The sequence below is a fragment of the Diospyros lotus genome, chromosome 14, assembly GCF_014633365.1.
Source record: "Diospyros lotus cultivar Yz01 chromosome 14, ASM1463336v1, whole genome shotgun sequence".
In the NCBI taxonomy this organism is placed as follows: domain Eukaryota; kingdom Viridiplantae; phylum Streptophyta; class Magnoliopsida; order Ericales; family Ebenaceae; genus Diospyros; species Diospyros lotus.
The window spans coordinates 35,934,144-35,961,290 of record NC_068351.1 but is presented as its reverse complement, the minus strand read 5'-3'; the positions used below and the strand labels follow the sequence as shown (position 1 = coordinate 35,961,290).

Here is a 27,147-nt window from a genome sequence, read left to right as displayed (position 1 = left end):
TACAGCAAAAAGGAGAAGAACACCACAGAGTTTCCATTTTTCAAACGTTCTTTCAAATTTGTGGGGGTGGCATCTTAGAATCAGTACAAAGGCAATACAATAAGAAGCATATGGAGATTGCCATATGCGTCTTTGCATGAAAGTCAACTTAGAAATTTTAACGATCAATATGTTTCGTTTATTCTCAGAAGTTCTATAATCGATTTTGAATCCTAGAATGCTACAAAGACTCATCACTATGCGGCAACTTGCAAGCAGCCTTACGGTCCTTGGACTTGTATTGGCCAAGCGCTTCTGCAACAGTTCTGCAACGGCATTGATTTCCAGGCCGGATCACATCCCCATAAACAGCCATTTCAATCATGTCAAGTTCCTTATCTACATGTTGGATAAACAGGCAAATTGATGGTGAATTGAGCTAGTTGAAACAAATTTCAAACGTGAAAGAATGTCTAGACACAGCCACACAAACTACTGATTCAAGCAACAAAACAGTTCGGGCAGGTCTTCATGAAGAAGATAATATAAAAGAAACGGCAAGGCCTAAAACCGGATATACTTGTTAATCAATGAGAGTTTAAGGTTTAAATCTTGATTGAAATGGTCAGCAGTACACTGCACATGGTAACTGATACCCCCCCCCCCCCCGATTCACTTGACTTATCAAAGAAGATCTAAGGGGCAACGATCAAGGTCAGAGGAGTAAATAAGTTGGCTGGCATAACAACCAGCCATGTGCGTAAGGGGTAGAATGGGGTATCGCTGGTGTAACAACCCAACTATGGCATAACATAATTTAGTTAAGGGGAAGGGGTAGGAATATGTAAGGGGTGGGGGGGGTAGAGAGGAAGGGAAGTTGTTTTTCTATAGGAATTTGGGAGAGAGAGGGCCTCTCGAATGCCCTAGGTGATCTTGTTCTTGGCTGGAAAGTTGTTTGTTACTAATACTTGATTGTTGTTTGGAATTCTATCGGAAATCTTACCATTTTGGTATCAGAGCATCACCGATCCTAATGGTGAACTTGACTGACCGAGTGGGTGAGTTAGAAGGCAAGATGGAAGGCATGCAACAGAGTGTTGAATCGGTGGCGAAGAATGTAGCGGACTTGCTGGAACAGTTCGCTTGGATGAGAACGAGATGGGAAGAACAGGAGAGGGAGAGGACGAACAAGGAGAAGCTGGGAGGCCAGCCTCCGGAATTCGCCCAAGATTCAGAAGCGACACCAGAAATCGGGGTGAGGCGAGTGGAGGCAGGGGGTTTCGAGGGGGGGGTGGCGTCCAAAGGGCCGAGGCCGACGGTTGGAGATGCCCCTTTTCGAAGGCGAAGACCTCGATGGATGGATATTCCGAGTTGATAGATACTTTGCAGTGAATGGGCTGACTGAAGAAGAGAAGATGGACCCGACAGCGTTGTGTTTGGAGGGTGTTGCGCTCTCGTGGTCTCAATGGGAGGAGAAGCGGCGAAGGGTTAGGAGCTGGGAGGACTTCAAGTTCCTAATAAGGAACCGCTTCCGACCCACCCAAGAAGGCTCAATCGAAAAGCGTTTTCTCGCCCTCCGGTAGAAAGGAACTGTCAAGGAGTACCGCCAATGCTTCGAGGCATTGGCATCGCCCCTTGAAAACCTGCCGAAAGCCATGCTAGAGGGGCATTTCATCAATGAACTGCAACCTGATATCAAAGTCGAGTTGAGGGTGTTGAGGCCGAGAGGCTTAAAGCAAATAATGGACTTAGCCCAATGCATAGAAGAGCGAAATCGGGTGGTCTGAGGTGGCGTGGGTGGTTCAGGGTCGAACAAGGGACAGGCCATGCTAAACCCAGCTCAAACTTATCAGCGAGGGAGAATTCTACCACCCTTCCAGTAGCCCCAAAAACAAACGACGGTCAGTCCTAATTCTTATCGACCACAAGCCATGGGGAGAAGGAACAACCCACTCTTCAAGCGGCTTAGCGAAGCTAAGTGGAAGGCAAAAAGAGATAAGGGTCTAAGCTTTAGGTGCAATGAGAAGTATACTATAGGTCATAGGTGCTGAAACAAGGAGCTGCAAGTGCTTATGATATACGATGAAGAGGTAGATGGGGGAGAACTGTTGGAAGAAATTACAAGAGAGCCTGGGCAAAGTGGGGAGGTCATTGAGCTCTCCATGAATTCGGTAGTTGGATTAACCACACCACAAACTATGAAGCTTAAAGGAGATATAGAGGGGCAGCCAGTGGTGGTGCTCATCGACGAAGGAGCCACCCACAACTTCATTGCAACAGATTTGGTGCAACTGATGGGGCTGATCAGGGAGGAAACAACAAGGTACGGTGTGATTTTGGGTACGGGAGTGGCAATTCAAGGGGCTGGAATTTGCAAAGGAGTGAAGCTTCAGCTCTAAAATTTGCAGATTGTGGAAGATTTCTTGTCCTTGGAGTTGGGAAGCTCGGATGTTATTCTGGGAATGAGATGGCTAACAACGGTGGGAAAGATGAATGTGGATTGGAAAACTCTCACCATGAAGTTTCAAGTAGGGGGCATGGCTGTAACCTTGTGGGGAGCTTGAGCAAGACATTGGTATCTTTAAAAGCTATGGTAAAAGCATTCAAGGAGAAGGGGGAAGGGATGTTGCTGGAATTGGGGACAATGGCAGCTGAAATTGAAGAAGACCAAAGAGCAGTTCCAGAATTGCTGAAAGGGGCATTGGCTGAATATGGAAGGGTGTTTACTGTTGTGGAGGAGCTGCCACCTAGTAGGGAAAGGGACCACGCCATAAACCTAATTCTAGAATCCTTACCGGTGAGTGTAAGACCCTACCGTTATCCTTATTTACAAAAGAATGAGATTGAGAAGTTAGTGGGTGAAATGTTGGCCGCGGAAATCATCCAACCCAGCTCCAGTCCATTTTCCAGCCCAGTATTATTGGTTAAGAAGAAGGATGGAGGGTGGCGCTTTTGTGTCAATTATAGGGCCTTGAACAAGGTAACGGTTCCAAACAAATTTCCCATTCCGGTGATAGATGAGTTGCTTGATGAATTGCATGGTGCTCGGGTTTTTTCCAAGCTTGACTTAAAATCTGGTTACCACCAGATTCGGGTTAGGCCTGAGGATGTTCCAAAGACAGCATTTAGGACTCATGAAGGGCATTACGAGTTCCTAGTGATGCCTTTTGGATTGATGAACGCCCCGGCTACGTTCCAAGTATTGATGAATGAAATTTTCAGGGATTATTTGAGGCGTTTTGTGTTGGTGTTTTTCGATGATATCTTGGTGTATAGCAACAGTTTGGAACAACATGAACATCACCTAAGATGTGTGTTAAAGGTGTTAGCAGACAACCAACTGATGGCCAACAGCAAGAAGTGTGTGTTTGGGCAACTGGAAATTGAGTATTTGAGCCATATTTCCTATTTGGGAGTTTCAGCTGATAGTAACAAGGTGCAAGCGATGATAGATTGGCCTCCTCCAACAACAGTAAAGGAATTGAGGGGGTTTCTTGGACTTACGGGGTACTATAGACGCTTCGTGAAAGACTATGGTAAGCTGGCTCGGCCTCTAACGGATCGATTGAAAAAGAACAACTTCTTTTGGGATGTGGTTGCTGAACAGACCTTCCAACAACTAAAGGCTAAAATGGTATCCTTACCCGTTTTAGCCTTGCCCGATTTTGAGAAGCCCTTCATCATTGAAGCTGATGCCTCGGGGCATGGAATGGGGGCTGGTTTGATGCAAGAACAGAGGCCAATCACTTATTTCAGCCAAGGGTTCAGTCAGTTGGGAAGGAAGAAATCAATTTATGAAAGGGAACTCATAGCCATAGTGTTTGTAGTGCAAAAGTGGAGGCACTACTTGTTAGGTAGAAAAAAATTTATTAGAAAGGATCAAAAAAGCCTCAAGTACTTGATGGAACAGCAGGAGGTAAGTCCTGAATATTTGAAATGGATGGTAAAGCTAATAGGATACCAATTTGAGATACATTATCGGGCTGGAATGGAGAATAAGGCGGCTGATGGGCCGTCCAGAATCTGTCACACAGCAGCTTTGATGGCTTTGACAGTGCCTAGGGTGGTCCAACTGGAGCAGGTGGTAAGCAAGGTAAACGCTGATTCAGGGCTGCAAAAATTGATCCAAGAGTTACGAGCTGACCCCTCCTCCCATTCTAATTTTCAGTTGGTGGACAAGCATCTCGTCTACAAAGGACGACTTTACTTACCCAAGGGATCCGCACTAATTCCGTTGATACTCCAGGAAGGGCATGATAGGAGTGTGGGAGGACATTTGGGGTTTTTAAAAACTTACAAAAGGGTGTCGGCAAATGTCTATTGGTCGGGTAGGAAGAAGGATGTGCATCGGTATGTAAGTGAGTGTACGACTTATCAACAAAACAAATACATAACATTGTCACCGAGGGGATTGTTACAGCCACTACCAGTTCCTAACCAAATTTGGGACGATATTGCCATGGACTTTATTGAAGGGCTACCAAAATCGAACTAGATGGATTCGATCTTGATCGTGGTGGATCGACTTAGCAAGTATGGGCATTTTATTGGCCTTAAACATCCATTTATAGCTGGGGATGTGGCTGGAACTTTTATCAAAGAAGTGGTGAGGCTCCATGGAGTTCTTAGGTCCATTGTGTCGGATAGAGATAAAATTTTTATGAGCAGATTTTGGGAGGAGATTTTTCGGCTACAAGGCACCAAACTCAAAAGGAGTACAGGTTATCATCCACAAACGGATGGGCAAACCGAGGTACTCAACCGGACTTTGGAGACCTACTTAAGATGTTTTGCTTTCTCCAAACCAAAGGCATGGTTCACTTGGTTACCTTGGGCTGAATTATGGTACAATACCTCATTTCACACAGCTGCCAAGTTAACTCATTTTCAAGTGGTGTATGGGCGGGAACCACCTCCCTTATTACGGTTTGAGAAGGGAACTACCCCTATCTCGATGGTGGAGCAGCAAATGATTGAAAGGGATGTGACCCTAGATGAACTGAAGACACAACTATTGAGGGCACAGGCAGTAATGAAGAAAAGAGCAAATAAGGGAAGAAGAGAAGTGAAGTTCCAGGTAGGAGACTTGGTTTATTTGAAACTAAGGCCGTACCGACGAAGGTCCTTGGCTGCTCGTGCAAATGAGAAGCTAGCTGCTCGTTATTATGGCCCGTTTGAGATTGAAAATGAGGTAGGTCCGATAGCTTACAAATTGAAACTGCCACCACATTGTCAAATCCACCCTACATTTCATGTGTCCCAACTACGGGAGGCTAAGGGTGCAGTGAGGGCTACTATAGAGTTGCCCCAACAGCTTAATGAAGACCTGGAAATGGTGGTGGAACCTTCAGCAGTGCTAGGAGTGCGGTCAGGTGCTGGCAAGAACATGAAAGGAGCAGAAGTGTTGATCCAATGGAAGGGCCTTCCACCATTGGAAGCCACTTGGGAGCCTTACTCAATAATTCAGCAACAATTTCCATCCTTCCACCTTAAGGACAAGGTGAAATTTGGGGGAAGGAGTAATGATAGGCCCCCGATTCACTTAACTTATCAAAGAAGGTCTAAGGGGCAGCGATGAAGGGCAGAGGAGTAAATAAGTTGGCTGGCATAACAACCAGCCATGTGCATAAGGGGTAGAATGGGGTATCGCTAGTGTAACAACCCAGCTATGGCATAACAGAATTCGGTTAAGGGGAAGGGGGAGGAATATGTAAGGGGTGGGGGGGTAGAGAGGAAGGGAAGCTGTTTTTCTGTAGGAATTTGGGAGAGAGAGGGCCTCTCGAATGCCCTGGGTGATTTTGTTCTTGGCTGGAAAGTTGTTTGTTACTAATACTTGATTGTTGTTTGGAATTCTATCGGAAATCTTACCAGTAACACCTATATCTCCACCCCCATGTCCCTAAAACAATCTGGACTGCTACCTTTTGCGACTTTGACTTGAAACGTGGTGTCAACTCTTAACAACTCATCAAAAGACTCTCTCTTTACACACACACTATACTAAAAAACAACTGGCATCCAGATTCCAGAACGAGGGTCTCTCCTTGAGATCAGTCCTTGAACAATATATAACTACTGTTCCTGCCAAATTTCAATCAACTTAAATGTAACTCTGATGTCTTTACATTTTTCACTGTTGGAAACAACAATAGCAGCAATTATTTAACCCTAAAATCAAAAGGATCTTGTATTATTATTTGTTGTTTACAGACAAAATAAGAAATGAACATTAGTAATACAAGAAGACTTGGCATGTCCACCTTTTATAGCTTTAGAAGTAAAGAAAACATATGTGCTCTCATTACTCATAAGATACAACATATGCATAACATTATCAAAAATTGGTTATATGTCTACAATCAAATCTCTCAACCCTTAGATATTGATATTGTTCACCATTTTGAATTTCCTTACCTTCTGTCAAAAGTGGCTAAAAAGATATTCGATCTTATTACCCTTGAAGGGTTTAGCTGAATATATATATATATATATATATATACAAGATGTTCTATCACAATAGGCAGCTTCCAAATCTAGATTAAGCTGTTTCCTAATCTAGATTTGGAAATACATATACAATCTAGGATACAACTGGAACATATAATCAAGACACAATCTTCTAGAAGATGTAGCACAAAAATATAGAAAGCAAGATCAAGCATATCAAGTCCAACATATAGACAAGGAATCTCGGGTAGTTTCTAACACCATCAATACCAACTATCCTTTCACTTGTAATTTGATGTTAACCAAAGTAGCATCCATATAGTCCTTCTAGTTTTTTATTTATCTTAGAACCTGTAATTCTTTAGTTTCTCTTCAAAATCAAACTTGGCATTTATGCATTCTTTAATGGTATCTACTCAAACAATATTATATTTCGTAAATCTAACCAATGGATGGTGGATTGCTGTGATGTAAGAGAATCTCCAAGGGAAGAAAAATCCCCCCAATATATATAGATCCCAACAACCCAATTCTCATAGGAGATGGTTCTTGTCAGGAATAAGAATAAACCCACCTGCAACAGTTTGGTCTATATGCTGATATGCCTCATCTCCTATAACTCAATATTAAGAGAACTGAGACAAGAACTTTCTCTCGTAAATTGATCCTTTACCACTGAACTATTTGTCCATATGACATGCTATGATGAACCTCTGTCCAAGCTTCTAAGACAGTCATAGAACTCCCACTTATTCAATCCCAAGGTGTTCAATATTGGCGCACATACAAACCTCTACATCCTATTTGAACAATTCAGTTAATAAACAACCTAAACACTAGCCAAGTGACTAGTTATCTAGGACCAGGTCTGGATAGCTTCCAAAAATACATGCCCCAATCTGTGGCTAACATGTTTGTTGTTATGAGCTTACCATGTGGTCCATGTGGACATTAAGCACTTGCATTTGACACCCCAGCAAGCACAATTGTGAACAGTACGATTGCACCCACAGTATGTCAAATTTTACTCATCACATCCTCGCAAGAGCTCCATTAATGCATGGTAACCATGCATTGAAAAAGGAGTCAGTGTGGCCCCACGACAATGCAAGACTTTTGGTTATAAGGTGACAGGAAGAGGAACTTTGTTACAGAAGAACAAGACTTAGTGAAGCTTGAATCTGAAATATAGAAATTTGGTGAAAGCTTGCCAACCATGGCTATGCAATTGTGATGAATGGAGAAGATTGAGGGGCAGTTTGACAATGCAATGAAAGTCCAAAGACAATGCAACGAAAGTCCAAAGAAGACTGTAAGCCACGTAAAACTGCTACTTGATATTGGTTGAGGAGGCAGTGACAATGTGGGTTGGTTGATAAAAGCTCTGATACCTTGTCTGATTCAAGATGGAGATGAAAGTGCAGAAAGGAAGAAGAAGAAGAAAAAAAAAGGAAGAAAACCAAGGGAAGAATAGAGAAAAGAAATAGTGGAAAGAAAGAAAGCAGAAGAAGAAACAGATAGGAAGAAGCAAATTAGGGAGAAAGTAACCAATATTATTCAATATCCAACATTACATTGCATCTCTATTTATTGATTAAAAATCCTAAAATAGGTTTGACCCTTTCAAACTAGTCCTATCAAAAAATCTATTAAAACACAAAATACAACATTCAAAATAGTAATCAACAGGATATTTTAAGTCTCAAACTGCAAGAATTCAAAAATTCCTTAGCCTAAATGAATCACTTTGTCTCTAAGCACCATGTCAGTGCTTTAATTTATTGACAAAGAACGAGGAGAGATCTTTTGGTTGTGAGAACACCTACATCTTAGAACTGTTTGTATTCAAACATTTCCCAAAGTATGCACCTCCTCCTAACTAATTTCCCTCCATTTATGAGGGCCAGTATTAAAACAGTGAGCTTGAAAGCTTTATCCTAGATAGAAATTGGAACAAAGTGACCCTTGTGCTTCAAAAGGTTCACCAAGAACAATGATGGAAGACTAGTGAGCAAAAAGTTTGGGGCGACTCATGACTAAGAGGATTTGCTTAGCTTCATGCCTTACATAGTAGTTCTCAGGGATGGGGTTTTGATCCCGAACACCAAAGAAACAATGACTACCTCTTGGAGTACTTTTTGACATTTCCAATTTATGGTATTCAAAAATGTCTGAAATATCTACCGATGAGGTACATTGTTCAGCCAAGAAGACAAGAAAGCATGATAAAGATTTCAAGGTTTTCTCATGGACCTTCTTTGGTACATTACATGAGAAATAATGCTTCTGAACTGGACACCTGGCAAAAGGAAAAACTCAAGAAGGGGTTCATCAAAGGTCTCCCTCAATAACCTTCTCTATTAGGTTTATCATTTTTAGACTGCTGAATGTGTCCATTCTTTAATGACTTCCTGTGGTAGGTAGAACTAGTTCTTATTTTTCTCCAATTGTAAGTACCTTCAGGTACTAACATCTCAATTCCAAGGACCCTCAGCCGAACTTCTTCACCCCAGTGTTCAGTTCAAATAAAAAGCTAAGATTTCCCTGGCTGAATCAGACATTCATTGATGTTACCAACAGCATAGACACATTGCTTCTTAAATAGGTAATGCACACATGAATAAAAAGTGTGGAAAAGAGTTGATTACAAAACGACAAGACTAAAAAAAGGACAAGGGCAAAGAATCTGTGCTCCAATGCTGCAACTGTGAGATCAACGTGATTGCAAGGAAACCTTCTGAGGTGAAAGTGCTGAATATGTACAGCAAAAGAACCTAATCCTCATAGGAGATGATTTCTGCCAAAGATAAAAATAATCCCAATCTAAGCTGGTGTGAACTATCTGTTGTTATGCCTTATCTCTTATAACCCATTCCTAATAGACTGAAACAGCAAGAACTTCCTCTCCAAGTCAAGTTGCCCTTGGCACTGAACCATGCATTAATGTGATGTGTCATGGTGAATTTCTGTCTCAACCATTTGAGCATGTAACTCTAGAATTCCTATGTATCCTATTGTGAAGTGTTCAGTGAGTGCATCTTCTTGCCTCTGAGGGCTATGCTTATCCACACATTTGCATCCATACTCAAAACAAGTCAACATAAGAACAGCCTAAAACACTAGCCAATGCCTTAATTACTCACAACCTGGTCCAGATTGCACCTCAAACATATGTTTACCACTCAATGATCCAATACATCCCATTGTAACTACTACTTTAATATTACGAGCTTACCACATGGTTCATGCATACCTAGGCAATCAAGTACCTATAATCATAAATTCATCTATAAACATTGACAAAGAACAAAAGTTTAATGAAGATCATTTATATAACTTACATGAAAATCATCAGTTTTCCATAGAACTGCCATTGCCGTGGTCCTCAATTGCTTCAATAAATAATTATTTATAATTCTTCCCTCAACACCACCCCCTCCCCCCACCCCCCCAAAAAAAAATCTAATAATGTTAATCAATAGGGAGCTTATCATACCTTGATCTAACTTCAAAAGGATCACATTGAGATCATTTTCTTTTCTTCACATACCTTATAATTAGTCTACTATACTTTCTTCTTCATCCTACCACAAATTATAACACCAATAGGGTAAAAATGGGAACATCTAACCCAACAGTCAAAACTACATAGGGTCCTGTCCATTCCAGACTCATGGGGCTAGATCTTTTTACCCCTGCAGGCAAGAAACCAAAATTAAAAACAAGTAAAGTTTGACTAGAAATGGTTAAAATTATAACCTATTGTGTGGGATATTAAGATATACCCCAATGACTGGAAATGGTTAAAATTATAACCTATTGTGTGGGATATTAAGATATACCCCAAAACTGGAACTTTGGGGTTCATAGGTAATATATTTGAGCTAGCAGCATTATTAAGTGCCGATATATATCATCCAACGTTATCAAAGCAATTAAAACATTAAGTTTGAATGCTTAGCTTATCCAGTTATTTGATAGTGGTAGTTTAAATTCTGATGCTAATACAAGAATAAAATTAAAAACACATTTATGAAACAACAATACAATGGAGAATGCATGAGTATTGAGGAAGAGGCATTCTTGCCTGGTTCATCACTGTCTTAAAGGCACACTTATCCATGCATTATGACAACTTTTCGGTACTTGTAGATGACATCCACATAAATTAAAAAAAAAAACCTGATAAAGTATGTAGGTTTTTAACATTTCTAAAACTTTGAGAACTAGTCATCTCTCTCAATGATTACTCAAAAGAACTGTGATTTTAGGACTTTTTGCACAACAACTTAACATAACACGTGTTACTTGCAGATTTTTATCAATCAAAAACAACATTGATTTTTTATGCGTGTGCAGACTAATCAGACTAGAGCACGTTCATCATCTCTGCTTCAATCCTCCCAACACAATTATGAGATGATCAATGGAAAGACGCCTCGTTAAATAAAAATCCAAGACTTGATTCTGCAGAGGATGCAAACTACATTTTGAATGGAAGCCTACAAATACTGCCAAATTAACAAACAAATTACTTGAGATACATCGAAGTTGTTGAGATTCTAGAAGATTTGTAGTATAGAATCGTTTGTGATTCTTTCCTCTCAGTCTGATTGCCTTGTTGTACATTAGCGGTGAGATTGGGCTTAATTATGGGTATGATTGGGTGTCTGTAAATGAAAGTGATTATAGGTGCTTAATTGTAGGGGATCCTCCTCTATCTATTGGGTGTATATTGACTGAGAAAAATATGAATGAAAATATACCATTCATCATTTTGAAGTTGGTATCAGAGCCACACTGAAATTTTTTCTTTTCCCTCTCCGCGTTCAGTCGATCCTTGGGCATTCAGTCGATTTCTGCACAGAACCACCCTAGCATCTCACTGCTATCGCCATCCTTGTGTCATCGCCAAGCATCTGCCATATTGCTGTTCGAAGACCAACACCGACACAGTTCATAGCCCAAGTTGAGTTCTTCATTTGACTTGTAGTTTTCTTTTATTCTCAGCAAGCAAAAAAAGGGAAAAATTGTTGTCGTTTAAATATTTGTTCGTTTGAAAAAAAAATGAGTGAAAAAAATATCAAATCGTCTGGGACAAAATCAGTTCCAGTTATTGTTCAGTCAGAAAGTATTTTCAATGCAGGAATCATACTCACCGATTGAGGAAATACAAAGCCATCCACAGAATCAGAAGATGGATATGAAAAATGGTATGCTGAAAATCAGAAGGTGAAGAGATGGTTGTTAATGTCCATAAGTCCAGAAATTATGAAGCCTTATTTACACTTACCCACCGCTCAAGAAATCTGGAGTGCTTTATCAAAGGCTTTCTATGATGGAAGCGATGAATTACAAGTTTTCACCTTGAATCAGAAGGCCTCTACTACCAGACAAAGTGGCAAGTCTCTCTCTTAATATTATGGAGAATTGACTGAGAATTTTCGCGAGGATCATTGAGATAAGGTACTCATGAAAAACCCGGATAACATTGCAGCATACCGAAAATCCACTGAACGACTACGACTGCACATCTTTCTTGCTGGACTGGATGGTGACTTCGAACAAGTTTGAGGAGAGATTCTACACAAAGATCTAATTCCTGATTTGGAAGAATGTTATCTGTTGGTTCGACAAGAAGCAGTACATCATGGTACTTTGAAAGGAGAATCTGACAATTCTGACACCTCGGCCATGATAGCTCAACAGCTATCAACTCACAATTGGCAGGACCGATCCAAGAACAACCGTCCCAAGATGAACCCTAGTGCTGATAAGTCAACCTCCAAAGGCACTCATTGCAATAAGACTGGTCACACCAAGAGCAACTGCTTTGAACTTGTGGGATATCCAGAATGGTGGGATCATAATCGCGATCAGCAGAAGAAGAATTCCAATAAGACCTCGACTGCAGCCATTGCCAAAATAAAAACAGAGGATGATGTTGTTGAGAAGGCCTCTGCATTGGTAGCCGCTGCGGATAATGGTGGTAAGGTTTTAAATATTTCTGCACCTGTTACTAATAGTACACGGATAATTGATTCTGGTGTTGCAAATCATATGACTTTTGATTCTAGACAGGTCTCACCCCTTAGACCTTCCTAACAAAAATTTGTTTCCACAACCAATGGTAACACAACCCCAGTTATTGGGGAGGGATCCTTAACCCTTACTAATACTTTAAATTTGGATTCTGTGTTAGTTGTTCCATCTTTAGGCTACAATCTTTTGTCAGTTACTCAAATTACTGCAGCCTTATCTTGTATCGTCATTTTTTGGCCTGAATTTTGTGTATTCAAGGACTTCCAAACAAGACAAACGATTGGTTGTGGTATTAAGCAAGGGAAGCTGTATTACTTGGACCTGCAGTCAAAGGATTCCATCAAGCTGCAACAAGCCTTGATAACAGATTTGAAAAAATTATTTCCTAGTTTGTTTACAAGGTACGATATTTCTAGTTTCCATTGTGATGTGTGTGAACTGGCAAAAAGTTGCCACCGTACTTTGTTACCATTAATTTTGAATAAAAGTCCACTTCTTTTTATGGTTATACATTCTGATGTTTGGGGTCCATCTAAAGTCCCAACTATGGGGGGATCACTTTGGTTTGTTATTTTTATTGATGATTGTACCAGAATGACCTGGTTATGCTTGATGAAATCCAAAGATGAAGTGAACTTGTTATTTCAAAATTTTCATAAAATGATTAGAACTCAGTACAGTGCAAAGGTTCGGGTCCTACATAGCGACAATGGTGGAGAATATCAAAGTTCTGATCTTCAGCAGTATTTAGAAGCACATGGAACCATTCATCAGACCACTTGTTCCAATACACCCCAGCATAACTGAGTCGCAGAACGAAAAAATTGACACTTGTTGGACATTGTTCAAGTATCGTTGATAGCAACAAATATGCTTAGATCTTATTAGGGAGAAGCAATTGCCTCTGTCCCATACTTAATCAATTGGGTACCTTCCAGCTCAATTGACTTCCGGACACTTCTCCAAGCTTTGACTGATGTTGTTGTTACCCCAACTGTCCCAAATCTGCCTCCTCATGTCTTTAGTTGTGTGGCATTTGTTTACCTTCACAAGCACCAATGCAACAAGTTAACTCCTTGTGCATTGTGATGTATGTTTGTTGCCTATCCCTTATACAAAAAAGGATATCGATATTATCATCCTCCAACTCGACGAATGTTTATTACAATGGATGTGGTTCATGAAGAAACAATGTATTCTTCCTCTGGGTATGAACTTTAGGGGGAGTACCATCAGGAACTTCAAACTCTCGATTATGATTATCACATATTTGAGGAAGGTGAATCTGAACAATCTGAACCAATAAATCAGGGAGTGAGCGAATTGGATTTGAGTAGTATAACTTTGGAACTAAGTGGTGATGAGCACCCAGAAGCTAAAGAAATAACAGAAGAAACATGAGATAGTATAACTCAACCTCCACCATCATTCGAACAATTTGGGACCAAGGATGCCTTCACTAATATACCAAACCAATCGTTGTCTGCTGAGGATGTTCTTAATTTAGAGTCTGAGCCATCTAGAAAACAGTTACTGCATCGTCACACTAGAGGTACTCCTAAACCCACATATGAACCTGAACTATTTAGCAAACTCAGATATCCCATGAGTAACTATGTGTCTACCCATCGTTTGTCTGAATCAAATAAGTCATTCGTAAATCAATTATCTACTATAGTTATTCCTAACAGTGTGTAGGAAGCCTTAGTTGATCTAAGGTGGAAAGCAACCATGAATGAGGAGATGAAATCATTGCAAAAGAATGAGATGTGAGAACTCGTGGAGTGTCCACCAGGAAAGAATCCAGTCACATGTCGTTGGATTTATACCATGAAGTACAAGGTAGATGGTAGTATTCAACGCTTTAAAGCAAGACTGATAGCAAAAGGGTACACTCAAACTTATGGGATCGACGACACAGAGACATTTGCACCTATAGCTAAAATCAATACGTTCGAGTATTACTTTCTTTAGCAGCAAGCTTGAATTGGCCGTTACAACAGTTCGATGTGAAGAATACCTTTCTGCATGGTAAGTTGTCCGAAGAAGTATACATGGATCTTCCACCTGGATGCATGGTGTTAGAAAAGCAAAGTCAAAAGGTGTGCAGATTGAAGAAGTCATTATATGGGTTAAAGCAATCCCCGAGAGCATGGTTTGGAAGGTTCACAAAGTCAATGAGAGCTTTTGGTTATCGTCAAAGCAATTCAGATCACACTTTACTCCTAAAGAAGCAACATGGTAAGATTACAGCACTCATCGTATATGTGGACGACATGGTGGTTATAGGAAGTGATCCTAAAGAAAGAAAAGCTCCACAAAATTATATGTCTAGAGAATTCGAAATGAAATATCTAGGGCCTCTGAAATACTTTCTTGGGATTGAAGTTTTTCGATCAAGTACAAGAATTTTTCTATCTCAAAGAAGGTATCCCTTAGATCTTTTACAAGAGACTAAAATGTCAGGATGTTAACCTGTTGATACACCAACAGAAAAAGGTCTATAATTTTGTGTTAAACCCAATCAAATACACGTCGATAAAGGAAGATACTAGAGACTTGTGGGCAGACTGATGTACTTAGCTCATACAAGGCCAAATCTTGCTTATACATTAAGTGTGGTGAGTCAATATATGCATAATCCTGGAGAACAACATATGAATGCAGTCATGCGCATTTAGAAGTATCTGAAGAGTGCTCCTGGGAAGGGAATTTTGTTCACAAAAAATGTTGATCACCAGAGTATAGAAGTATATACTAATGCTAATTGGGTCGGTGTTGTGGATGACAGACGATCTACCTCTGGTTACGTTACTTGTATAGGTGGTAATCTTGTGACATAAAGAAGTAAGAAACAGAATGTCATTGCTCATTCTAGCGCAAAACCTAAATTTAGAAGCATGGCACTAGGACTTTGTGAGGCATCATGGCTAAGACTCCTCTTACAGGATCTGGGTTACCTATCTAGGCAACCAATTCGGTTGTTTTGTGACAATAAAGCAGCATGTGACATTGCTCATAATCCAGTTCAATATGAAATGATCGTACAAAACATGTTGAGGTGGACAGATTTTTTATCAAGGAAAAGTTAGATGAAAAGATTGTGGAGTTGCCTAAGATAAAATCAGAAGATCAGCTGGCCAACATCCTCACCAAAACAGTCTCATATCGAGTGTTCTCATTATTTTTAGGCAAGTTGGGCATGTGTGATATCTATGCACCAACTTGAGGGGGAGTGTTGAGATTCTAGAAGATTTGTAGTATAGAATCGTTTGTGATTTTTTCCTCTCAGTCTAATTGCCTTGTTGTACATTAGCTGTGAGATTGGGCTTAATTATGGGTATGATTGGGTGTGATTATATGACTGTAAATGAAAGTGATTATAGGTGCTTAATCGTAGGCGATCCTCCTCTATATATTGGGTGTATATTGACAGAGAAAAATATGAATGAAAATATACCATTCATCATTTTGAAGTGAAGTTACCTAACAAGCAAAGCATTTTTGGAAGACAAAATGCATAGATGAAACCACGTTTCTGCTAAAAAGAAGGCAAAAGAATGAAGAAAAGTACCGGTGAACTTGATATCACACGAGTAACCTCTCAGTTGAGTCGCATCAACCTTATCCTTATCTGATTTGAATCTATTTACCCTGGTTTGTAGAATCTGACAATTCTCTGCAACTGACTCACCACCTGTAACATGTAAGACAAAACATGGTGAAGTACTGGTTTCTTCCAATATTTTTGCTAGGAAAATGAAAAGAGAATAGCTTGCCCTTGTTTGATTTTAAAGGAAAGAGAAAAGAAAATGATAGGATAACTATTTAATAGGGCGGAAATCCCTGCCCTGTGGCCCTAGACCCCACCGCATAAGCCCAGCAAAATATTGGCCCAAAAGACATTGGATCCTTCTATATCTGCTTAGTTCTATTCTATCCTTAACATCCCCCCTCTCTTCCTCTCTTCTTTAATTGTTGAACAGCTTTCCATTTTGTTTTTTGGATCCATATATGGATTCTGACTTAGGCATTGGAGAGCCCTTTCAGGGACAGCCCTGGGCAGTTCTCACTATAGGTCATTTGTAAGGTTCATGCTAGGAGGCTGCACCTGATCCAGCCTTATTGTTGGCTTATGTAGTTTTGCACGTTATCAATATTGTTTACAGAATAGGAGAGAAAAGAAAAGTGGGAAAGAAAATATATTAGTCTTGGTTTTCTTTACGTTGTCTTGTATCTTGGTCTCCTTCAGAGTTTCACTTCTTTGCACTTTGTCCTCAATTTCTAAACAGATACGACGCCCCGGTTTTGAAGCAAACGAACGCCTCCCAACACCCCCCCACCCCACCCCCCGGCCCCCAAACAAAAAAAAAAAAAAAAGAGTAGAACAATGCAGTTGAATTACAAACCCGAAAACCCTATCCCAAACATGGCCGAACCTCCACTTTTGAAGCAAACCCTAAAAGCAGAACGAAAAGAAGTTCAGTTTCCAGACCCAGAAAAATCGAGCCCCAACAGAGCCAAAGCTCCAATTTTGAAGCAAGCAAAAAAGAAGACACAAAAATTCAATTTACAAACCCTGCTCGCTGCTCCAAACAGAGCGAGGCTCCAGCATTAAAGTAAACACAAAAATTAAATCCCCCAGCCAAGGATCCATAGCACCAGCCGAAGAGTCAAAATTTCTCGAACCCACCCACGTATATTTTCAATAGAAGCAGATAAAAAGGACGAAAAATAGATGGGAGAGATAGAGATGTAAATGGACCTTTGGAGTAAGGGATGATGTGGTCGTACTCGAAGCAAAGGCAGCCCAGGCAGTTGCTGAAGCGCTTGCAGACAACATTGCCGGCGGCGTCCTTGCGCCACCTCTCGGGGTGGCGGCCGGGAACGGTCTCGGCATTGGCCCAACATCTGGCCTTTGCCTTGGCATCGAAGTACCTTTCCCTTTCACGGCTGTTGCTATTCCCACTCTTACCGCTACTGCCACCAGCCGAAGAAGAATCCATTTATCTCTCCCACCGATGGATCATCAGGATGTTGGGGAACAGAAAAACGCAAAACCTCGATATATAATTAATTTTCTTTTTGCATTTTGGCCGAGACGGGGACTTATCTTTTATTTATAGTTTGGTGACGTTGTTAGAAGGCTGATTGGTTTAACCATTTTCACACTAATTTAAAAGCTTAAAAGTTAAATACCATTTAAATTGATAATATATTTGAATAAATGTGTTTTAAGTTATCAATTTTTAAATTATATATTTGATTTATAAAAGATGATAAACTGTTAGAAATTAATCAAAATATTAAGATGGATATACTGTCATGCTGATGAATAATATAAATAAAATTTATAAAAATATTAACTTTTAATAAAAAATTATATATAATTATTAAAAAATATATTAATACAATAAATATGTATATATGTTATATAATTCATGTTATGTACATATATATGTTATATATACATATATATATATGCACGCACAATGATGGTCGATATGGAAAATGTTGATGATGGAGGCGCATACGACGATGGAGGAGATCCGACGATAGATTTGCTAGCAGGAAGTGGCAATAAGAAATCTAATAATGAAAAAGGTGCAAATGTTGGAAAAGAAAGATGGAAGAAAAGGAGAGCAATAGAGGAGACGGAAAAGAAGATTGAAGACCAGAGATGTAAATATGTGAAATGTATAAGGGCAAAATCATAATCAGGGACAGATATAGAAATTTATGTAAGGGGAGGTTAAAATTTTTGTTTAAGGTATAAAATTATACATCATAAATTTTGGGGTGGGTTGGAATTTTTTTTTACTAAATTATTAGTAAAATTTATTATTTTTTATATTAAAAAATATTTTTAATTATGAGTTGCCCTGGGCTCACGCATGCATCCACCCCTAATCATAATTTGGGCTCACGCATGCATCCGCCCTTAATCATAATTCAATCGATCAATGCAAAAGCTCTTGACAACATTTTTGCAAAAGTTGAGAGCTTTTTCCAAATACTATTGGTTTAGCATTCAAGATGTATAGCTTTTAAACTATATAGCTTTGCCAAACACTTAATAAAACAAGCTATATAACTTATAAGATAAATTATTAACTTATAAGTGATCAAAACGATAAGCCAAACACCCTATAGGAAAGCAGTTTGACCACTTATAATCTATTAGTTTAGTTTATAAATTGTTAAGTTTCTTTTGTTAAATGTTTGGCAACACCAAACAGTTTAAAAACTATACAACTTAAACGTTAAACCAATAGCGTTAGGAAAAAGCTCATATCCCCTAACTTTTCCAAAATGCTGCTAGATTATTTTATGCATTAACCGATTAAATGATTGTTTTACCCTCATAAATTCCACATATTTACAACCCTTACCCCCTCTTTCACATCTTCTTCTCTGCCTCTTTCATTATAGTTGCCAGATCTCCTCATTTGTTGTCGCCTCCATCCCTGTGTTGTCATCATTGTTGGATCTCCTCTTTTGTCGTATCGATCGTCGCCTTCTCCATTGCTGAATTTCCTTCTTGTAGATCGATCATTGTCCATCTCCTTGCTTGGATACCCCCCTACACTTGTAGATCAATTGCTGCCTCTTGCTACTATTGCCTCCTTCCTCATCGTTGTGGCCTCTTGTCCCGTTGACCATCTCCTCCTCCATTGCCCACACACACTATATGAACATTGTATTAAAAATTATATTAGTATATTTGTTAAAACATTGTATTAGTATATTTTTTTAATAATTGTATATAATTTATTAGGTAAAATTTTATTAGTTAGACATAAATTTATAATTTATTTTTATTAAAAATTAGCATTTTATGTAAAAAAAAATTATTATTTAACAACATATTTATTTTTATTTTTTATTAAATTATGATAGCTTATTAATTATTTCAAACCAAACATATAACTATTAATTGATAGTTTAAAAGTATATTTATTCAAATAAATTACTAACTTAAATGCTCCTCAGCTTAAAAACTTTACACCACTTAAAAAAATTGAGTAACTTAAAAGCTGCAATCCAAAATGCTCTAGCAAACAGCCTCTTAATCATCCTAATACAATTATGTGGATCGAGATAGATAAACAGATGCTTAGCAGTTTGGGCTTTTAGTTAGCATATATACACCCACGCTGCTTGTTTGAATCTAGGGAAGGACACACATGGTAATGGTAATTAATTCTGAAGTTGTGAACCGAAGCTCAAGGTAAATCTTCGACATATATATATATATATATAAACAATTCAATAGAAGAAATAAGTTTTAAGGTGGCAATTATAAGTAAATACCAATGAGACAGACATGGTGTAATGATCAGCATATTTTGTACTCTTATTTAGTTGTCTAAGTTTAGCATTTAAGTATTCAATGAACATGATTGCTACTCATTTGGGCTCAATATTGTCAATATAGGTATACATCACATGCAAAGTAGACGTGGAGCAAAAAAGGGTGATTTTGGTGCATGATAAGAGTGAAAATAAAGCTTGAAGGTATGGTTGGCTATTAATTTGAAATGAGGTGGAGAAAGTGAAAGTGGAACAAGAGCGAAAAGTGAAAGGCGAAGAAAAGAAAGGTTAAGGAAGAAATCTAGTGGTCTACAACGGTATGCATTCCACTGTAAAACTGCTGCAAAAGTTAGTTTCTGGAGCTTACGGTCTTACAGTGGTATGCATACTGCTATAAGACCGCTTTATGAATTGCTATCTGGAGTTCACGGGTCTGCTGCAACAAGTATACCGCGGTAGGATCGCTTGCGGTACAGTTCTAAACTTCAATTCAAAGTGCGATTTTGGCCATTTCCATCTAATTCAATGGGGAATGAGAGTTTTCATTGAGCATGGCTCAAAAACCCTAGGGATGGCTATATAAATGCTCCATCTTAGAGTTTTGAGGAGTTTTGGATGGAAGAGGAGTCGACGGAAGATTGAAGAGGTGAATGAAGGCAACTTGAAGATTATACTTTTAGTTGTATTTTTCTTTTCTTTCTCGATCTCTACTATGGATTTCAACTCTTTTCTTTTTCTTTTGATTATAAGAATGCATTGCTAAGTGTTTATAGCTAGGGTGAAGGAAGAAACCTCGACTTCTAATGGTTTGATTTAAAGTTACTCAATTTACTATTTTCTTATCTATTCGAGTTGATTGTTTGTTATGTTCATAATGTCATTTTGATGCTTGATCACCATTAAAACGTATTTGTGATTGGTATTGTTTTCGAGAGATTCAATACGGATTAGACATGATAGCAAACAACGTAGGGTCCTATAATAAATAAAGATATCGTTATGTCCTGTGAAATCATTTTGGGATGATTGCCGTGATTGAATGCATGTTTATATGTTCAAATGTTGATTAGAGATAATTAATCTCATATATATACATGAAACTAAATGACCATCGAGAGAGAGGCTTTTGGTTGTAATTTGATCATCGATTTTCAATCTAAGATAAGGAATAACAAGATTCGAGTAATGAACAATTAAATTATAGAAGGCCAACGGTAGATTCATAAACTCCAGTGTCTTATCCTTGTGAGTTTTGAATCAAAGAAATTGTTATAGTTGTATCTTTTATTAGTAAATTAGTTTTCATTACAGTTGAAGTCATTGTTAATGTGTGTGTTAGGTTGAGGTTAAATCAGTTAGAGTAAATGTCAAAAGTTAGTCTTCATGAATATGACACTCTATTTATTACTATATTACTTGTCACGATCCATTCACTTGCGGAATAGAATAGATGGATATGTATGATTCCAGAAGTGTAGTTCTCCGAAGACCTTCAAAAGGGTAAAGTTGAGTGTATATAAGAGAGTGGCCAGTTGCTTGGTGAATCAATGCAAAATGTAACCACCCATATCGAACAACACTTGCAACAGTATCCGGATTCAATGGCTTAATAATGTTGTTCCCAATCTGGAATTCCCCTGCCCATGTGTGCGCGCGTGTATATATATATATATAATTCAATCTATGGATAGATAGATAGATAGATAGGAGAGAATTATAAGTTGAAGATAAGGGGAAAAAAAAAAAAGTTACCAGTACTGATCCAAGATATCCAAACAGAATCGCAAGTGGAAGAGAGGGAAACTGATATTTGCTGAGGCTCAAACCCTTTGACTGTTCTCTGCGGCCGAGGATCGGTGTCTGACAAATCTACAGCGTGGCCGCGGAAGGACTTGTCGAGAGGAACGGTGGGGTTGAAGGGGCCATCGAGGGTGGTAGGAATCTGGGCATGAACAAACACCAATAAAAATCCCAGCTGAGCCCAGAGAGCAGACATCGTCACTTCAAGATGGGACGCCATTAGTGTCTGGACGATCGAGCTTATTAATAATTTAATGAACCCATCAAACAAGCAAATTCAACCCAGCTAGCACAGAGAATATGCGCAGGAGCTTCCGGGATTAATACATAAATAATAACAATGGATGCATAAGAAGGGGTGGCCGTCGTCTATAACGACAAAGAGTCTAACAGAAAGGTGGCAAAAGGGGATGGCATTGACATGTATGATGTGTTCCTTCAGCTGGTCTAAGCCCATACTGGCAATACTAATAATAGTATTATTGTGTAATTAAAGGCATAAAAATATGTTGGCAAAAGTGGGTGTTTGTTGGGGCTGTGCTTGTCTTATATAATTAATTCTATAAAACTTTAATAGCATTTGGTGATTTTCAAAACTAGACACGTACGATTACTCCTTAATCCCTGTATTTATGATCATACACACATATAGATAGAGCTTAGAGTACTGTGATATGTCCCATTTCTTTTATATATTTGCTCTCAATGAGTCAATGTTACTGCGTGCTTTGTTGCTTTCATAATCTGTATTTTAATGGTGGTGGGAACGGCACGTAAGAGTGTTGACATTTGAATTGGCACATTCCCATCACCTGCAATATTAATATCTATATATCTATACCTTAGCCTTAGAGATATGAATAAAGCATTCATTTATTAAAATATATAGATTGTCTTATTACATTTGAAGTTTCATTACGAGCAGCAGCTAAACTAGGACTAGGAGGAAACATAATTTCCCTTTATTTGTGCGTCTATATTAGGAGAAAGACACTTCATCTGCTGCTGCTGCTGCTTCAAGCCTGCCCACCACCCAGCTGCTCAAGCATCGCATCGATGCTATCGCCATCTTCCAGTTCAAGCTGTAAATTAATTAATATTCCAAATGAAAGCGTGATCTTTAATTACTATATATATATATATATATATATATGAAAATGAATAAGGGAATAGAAGAAGAAGAAAGAAGAGAATGAATGAATGAATGAATTATACCTGGTTTGCAGTCTTCTTGGGATCAACTTTTTTCCCATCAATGAGAAAACGAACAGTCTCATACTGCAGACCGCGTCGCGTGCAATAGTGTGTCATCAACTTCTTCATCTTCGTTTCTCCATAGATCTTGTAAAAGATCTCACGCCCGTCCTAGGGATGATAGATCCGAGGTTTAAAAGAATTAGAAACCACAATCAATTATTAAGTTTTAATTAAGACAACTAATTACAAAGCAAAAATGATGTCAAGTCTTCGTGTTAGCTTGGCTTTAATTCATGATAAGTACCGAGCACTATTTTTTTTTTTATTAACACTTTGAGCCATACTCAAAAATCTAATCAATCGTTTGATTTCTTATCTCTTAAAATTACATTGTCGATATTTATCTAGTTATTTATTTCAAACGAATGATGTGACTAATGACAAATATATAAATAAAGCAACATTTAGTTGATACTTTTGTTTTCGTTGGATAAAATTTGAAATAAATTTAAAAATACAATCAAACAATTTTTTTTTTGTGGACCCTTTCTTTAATTTATTAATTAAGAAAGAAAATTTTGGTCCCTTATTCAAAAGTTTTTGACTTTTCATATTAAAATGTGTGAAAATAACAGTGATGTGTATGAAAATTTGTGAAAATAGCAACCAATCAATCGAGCAGAAACCAATTAGGCCGACATAAATCACATATAGATAGATAGATAGATAGATAGATAGATAGATAGGGTACCAAATTTAACATTTTTGATGAGAATAGAGTAAGGGCGTAGGGAATGCACCTGAGCTGTGACGAGAATAGTAAGAACATTTTTTGGAAGGGGAGAAGTCGAAGATGATCCAACTGGAGCAAGAGCAGCTGCTCCGCTGAACGATTGGCCTTTGCCTTTGTTAATTCCTCCCTTCTGCTGAGTGAATTTTTCCATCTCTCTTTCTCTTACAGACTGAGAGAAAAAAAAAAAAAGAAGATGAAGACGATAATGATGAAAAGGGTCGGGATTTTCGGGTATATATACATATATAAATTTCGAATCTTCACAACATTCTAATTAACACAAGATGCATGCATTTTACTGTATTGTTCAACGTAAGTACTTAAGTATTCGCCTCTATTATTTGAACTAAATAAACATTATAACACGTCTTAATTAATGACCTTTACTCCCTTCAATTCCTTCCCAACTCGTGGAGCTGGTAGGTACCCTTTCTTTTTAACAAATCACTCCTTGTTAGAGGTAAGGTAGGCACCCTTTGGGCAGCAACTTTTAATTTAGAGGGTTGCTGATTATTTCGAATATGCATATTAATCAATGACATTTGTTGCTGCAATTAGCATGGTTTTTACTCACCATCCCTCTCCTTTTCCTATGATGCACAAAAACATTTTGGGGGTGTCGTTTCAAAATTTTCAAAAATGTTTCGTATATGGAAATGCTAAGAACTGTCAAAAAAAATATTTTTAGACCATTTCTACATTTTTAAAAGACATTTCAGGATCGTTTTATAATATTAGAAAAATATTGAAAATGCTTTTCTATCCATGAAGAGGTTAGATGCATTTTTTCCGTCTCTAACTCAAATGCATTATGGAATTTATATTTATTTTTAAATTAAAAAATTATTTTTTATAAGTTTATATATTAAAAATTGTATTTATGAAAAGAATTGTATATTTTTTTATTTATACATTTTTTTCGCATTTCCATTTCTTATTTTTTTTTAAAATATCAATTTTTTCATTTTCGTCATGTATCGTAGCCGTTTCACGTTTTTATTTTATTTCCATGCAACCTAATCCTCTGGTGCATTTGGAATTTGAAATGTTTACAAATTTTGAATTTTAAATTGTTATTTTTTTTTTCCTCTTTCGTGCTGTGGGATGCAATTGGAATTTTGAATTTTAAAAGTTTTTAATGATTAATTATTATCTTTAGGATAAAAAGATAAACTGAAAATGTCTAAGATTTAGAAATAAAATTCTAAAATTAATTAGAATTTGTTCGAGATTAAGTTTAATATGTGAAATGAAACAAAGGGTAATATAGTTGAAAGTGTAATGTGTCCACTTATTTTTGGATAATGTTTATTTATTGTATTTTATTTTAATTTTAAATAATTTTATTTATTAATTAAATATTTCAAAATAAAATGCAAACGTTGTCTAAAAATAGCATTCTCCCTAGTTGGTATTACTTATAAAATAATGAGTAATTTACAAAGATCATCCATGAGATATGATTTAATTGCAAATATCCCTAAAGTTTCAAAAATAGTCATAAGTGTCCTTCCATTTAGTTGGACGTGAAAAATAGGGCGAAATAACAAAGATGAGAAGATGGAGTGAAATTTAGATTTGGAAATATTTCTAGATTCAGAACCTTGATTTGGCTTTTAATCAAAATCAAATTAAAAAAACACAAAAAAAAAAAGAAAGATAGGCGAAATCTTTACTGATAAGTCGAGTGAAAATTTAAAATGAAAATCTAAAACCTTATCGACGAAAAAGTTTTAATACCTTTAAAACTCTTTTAAATTCGACAAAAAATCAGACATTTAGACTCGATTATGAATAAGGTTTCAAAGCACTAAAACTTTATCATCAATGGATTTTCAATACTTTTGTATTTAATTGGGTCCTATCAAAATCGAGACACACACGTAAAGAAAGAGAGATGAGTTTATACATTAGGACATTTATTCATTTTATAATGTTAACTAAGGGTTCTATCAAAATAAACCCAATGTTAACTAACAATAGAAAAGAAATTGCAACATACCATTAAATCTCAAAAGTATTTGTTATATTATTTTAACAATAAGAATAGTTTTTCTAATTATTCTAAATCTTAGGAGTATCATGTATAAGCTTTTGCATAAATTCCTTCTTTATTTTGGGTGAAAAATGACCCTTGTTCTCCTAGCTTACCACACTCACTCATACTAGAGTGATTGGTAGGTTTGAATATATCAGGACTCATCCTTATCCCAAAAAATATGGATAAAATAAAATAATAACAAAGAAATTAAGCACCAAAGCACAAAATAATAACAAATAAAATATGTATTATACTCGTCATTGTATAATACATGGTACATAAACACAAGCACCCAAAGACAGCAAAAATAATTTTAAATATAATCAAAGGCTCAAAGCAAAGCATATGTGATCACTCTTTTAATTTGTGGTAATTAACATATTAACTTAATCATCAGCATATGTACCTCTAAATTAATATTAACTAACATAAGAGAACCTTGTAAAGTAGCAACAGAATCAAACAATAGATATATGTTTCTATGACACAAAAGAGAAATAAAGAAAAAAATAATATAAGTAATAGAAATTATATATGTTTGTGTAAATGTAAATACTTGGCCATTAAGCTTCGATTAGTGGCTATACAATAAGCTTCTTTATTATATATATATACATATATATATATATATTAGGCCAAAAATCAAAAGGGAAACAAAAGAAAATTGAATATCGACCCAGAGTATCACCATAAATATTAAATTTGAGTGTTCAAACCACATCTCAGCAAAAACAAATATAACACAGGCATAGATAGATGATCAGGCTGCTCTTCGACGTCTGTATAATATATATCCTCTGCTGTACCAGACTAGGTTACTTTATCATGCTTCATCTTTTCCATGAAATTAACAGAAGCATATATGGCACTAACTACACCACCAACTCCAAAACAGAAGAGAATTATCAGATTCAATTCAAAATAAAGTATATAATTTGCATTGCTCTATGACAAAACAACAGCTCATAATGGTGTATGGCAAGGTGCTCCGTTGAAAAAAATTGCACCCAGAAAGTAGTACAAATAATAGTAACAATACATTTACAAAAGCTTACAAAAAAGAGTAGTAGAAATTCAGATCACGTATCTATGAATTCTGCAGAAAGGATGGTCCTTAGAAGCTCTTTCAAATTAGCCAGTACATGGCGCGGGCCTAAACTCTTGACGCCAATGAAATTCAAGAGCTGCGCTATATCCTACAATCATTATAGAGAAGAAGAGAAACAAAGAAAAATAAGATAAAAAGTCGTCATTCAGGAAAGGCAGTGACTAATCATGCTTATAATTCGAGAATCTTCAATGAAATCATGTCGACAAATTAAGGATGTAAAAGCCAAATGCCTAGCTTGATCCATTTCTTCTACTAACTTGATTCATTTGTTTGTAGGAGTAGAACTCATGAAGCAGCCACTATTATTACATTTAACAAAGTGGGAACATAATTTGATAGGAAAGAGTTCATCCCTTATCCCTCTTGCATTAAGAAAGTTCTAAAAGGCGTGTATTGTTGATGTCCAACACGACATGCTACTTC

At 37.4% G+C, this 27,147-nt stretch overlaps 2 protein-coding genes across 9 annotated transcripts; both read right to left on the bottom strand.

Annotated features, from left to right (window-relative positions):
• LOC127791157 (uncharacterized) lies at positions 1-21,993 on the bottom strand. 8 transcript variants are annotated; one of them, XR_008020877.1, is made up of 5 exons: positions 21,535-21,993; positions 16,043-16,165; positions 14,489-14,535; positions 11,193-13,512; positions 230-378 (listed from the first exon to the last, which is right to left on the bottom strand). XR_008020877.1 is itself a non-coding variant. In XM_052320981.1 (4 exons), exons 1-4 carry the CDS (start codon positions 21,800-21,802, stop codon positions 361-363), a joined length of 456 nt encoding a protein of 151 aa, XP_052176941.1. In that variant the 5' UTR covers positions 21,803-21,993; the 3' UTR covers positions 230-360. The 8 variants fall into 8 exon arrangements, 7 of the variants coding, with proteins under 7 accessions (XP_052176935.1, XP_052176937.1, XP_052176941.1 ...); XM_052320981.1 differs by lacking the exon at positions 11,193-13,512; XM_052320974.1 differs by lacking the exons at positions 230-378; positions 11,193-13,512 and adding an exon at positions 13,588-13,762.
• A 590-nt stretch (positions 21,994-22,583) lies between these two features.
• Positions 22,584-23,723, bottom strand: LOC127791034 (small ubiquitin-related modifier 2-like). Its single transcript, XM_052320763.1, has 3 exons — positions 23,580-23,723; positions 22,798-22,947; positions 22,584-22,664 (listed from the first exon to the last, which is right to left on the bottom strand). The coding sequence occupies exons 1-3, from the start codon at positions 23,721-23,723 to the stop codon at positions 22,599-22,601; spliced, it is 360 nt and encodes a 119-aa protein (XP_052176723.1). The 3' UTR covers positions 22,584-22,598.
• Positions 23,724-27,147: the final 3,424 nt, after the last annotated feature.

Bases quoted from the DNA above. Each gene is read 5' to 3' on its own strand.
- LOC127791157 (XM_052320974.1), bottom strand. From the start codon at position 21,802: ATGGCGTCCCATCTTGAAGTGACGATGTCTGCTCTCTGGGCTCAGCTG. The intron at 14,536-16,042 runs GTACTTTTCTTC...CCATGCATCCAG, and splicing joins GTGTGATATCAAGTTCACCG to GTGGAAGATCCATGTATACT. The intron at 13,763-14,488 runs GTATTCTTCACA...TTATTGGTTCAG, and splicing joins ACAACTTACCATGCAGAAAG to ATTGTTCAGATTCACCTTCC.
- LOC127791034 (XM_052320763.1), bottom strand. From the start codon at position 23,723: ATGGAAAAATTCACTCAGCAGAAGGGAGGAATTAACAAAGGCAAAGGC. The intron at 22,948-23,579 runs GTGCATTCCCTA...TATCATCCCTAG, and splicing joins CTATTCTCGTCACAGCTCAG to GACGGGCGTGAGATCTTTTA. The intron at 22,665-22,797 runs GTATAATTCATT...ATTAATTTACAG, and splicing joins CCAAGAAGACTGCAAACCAG to CTTGAACTGGAAGATGGCGA.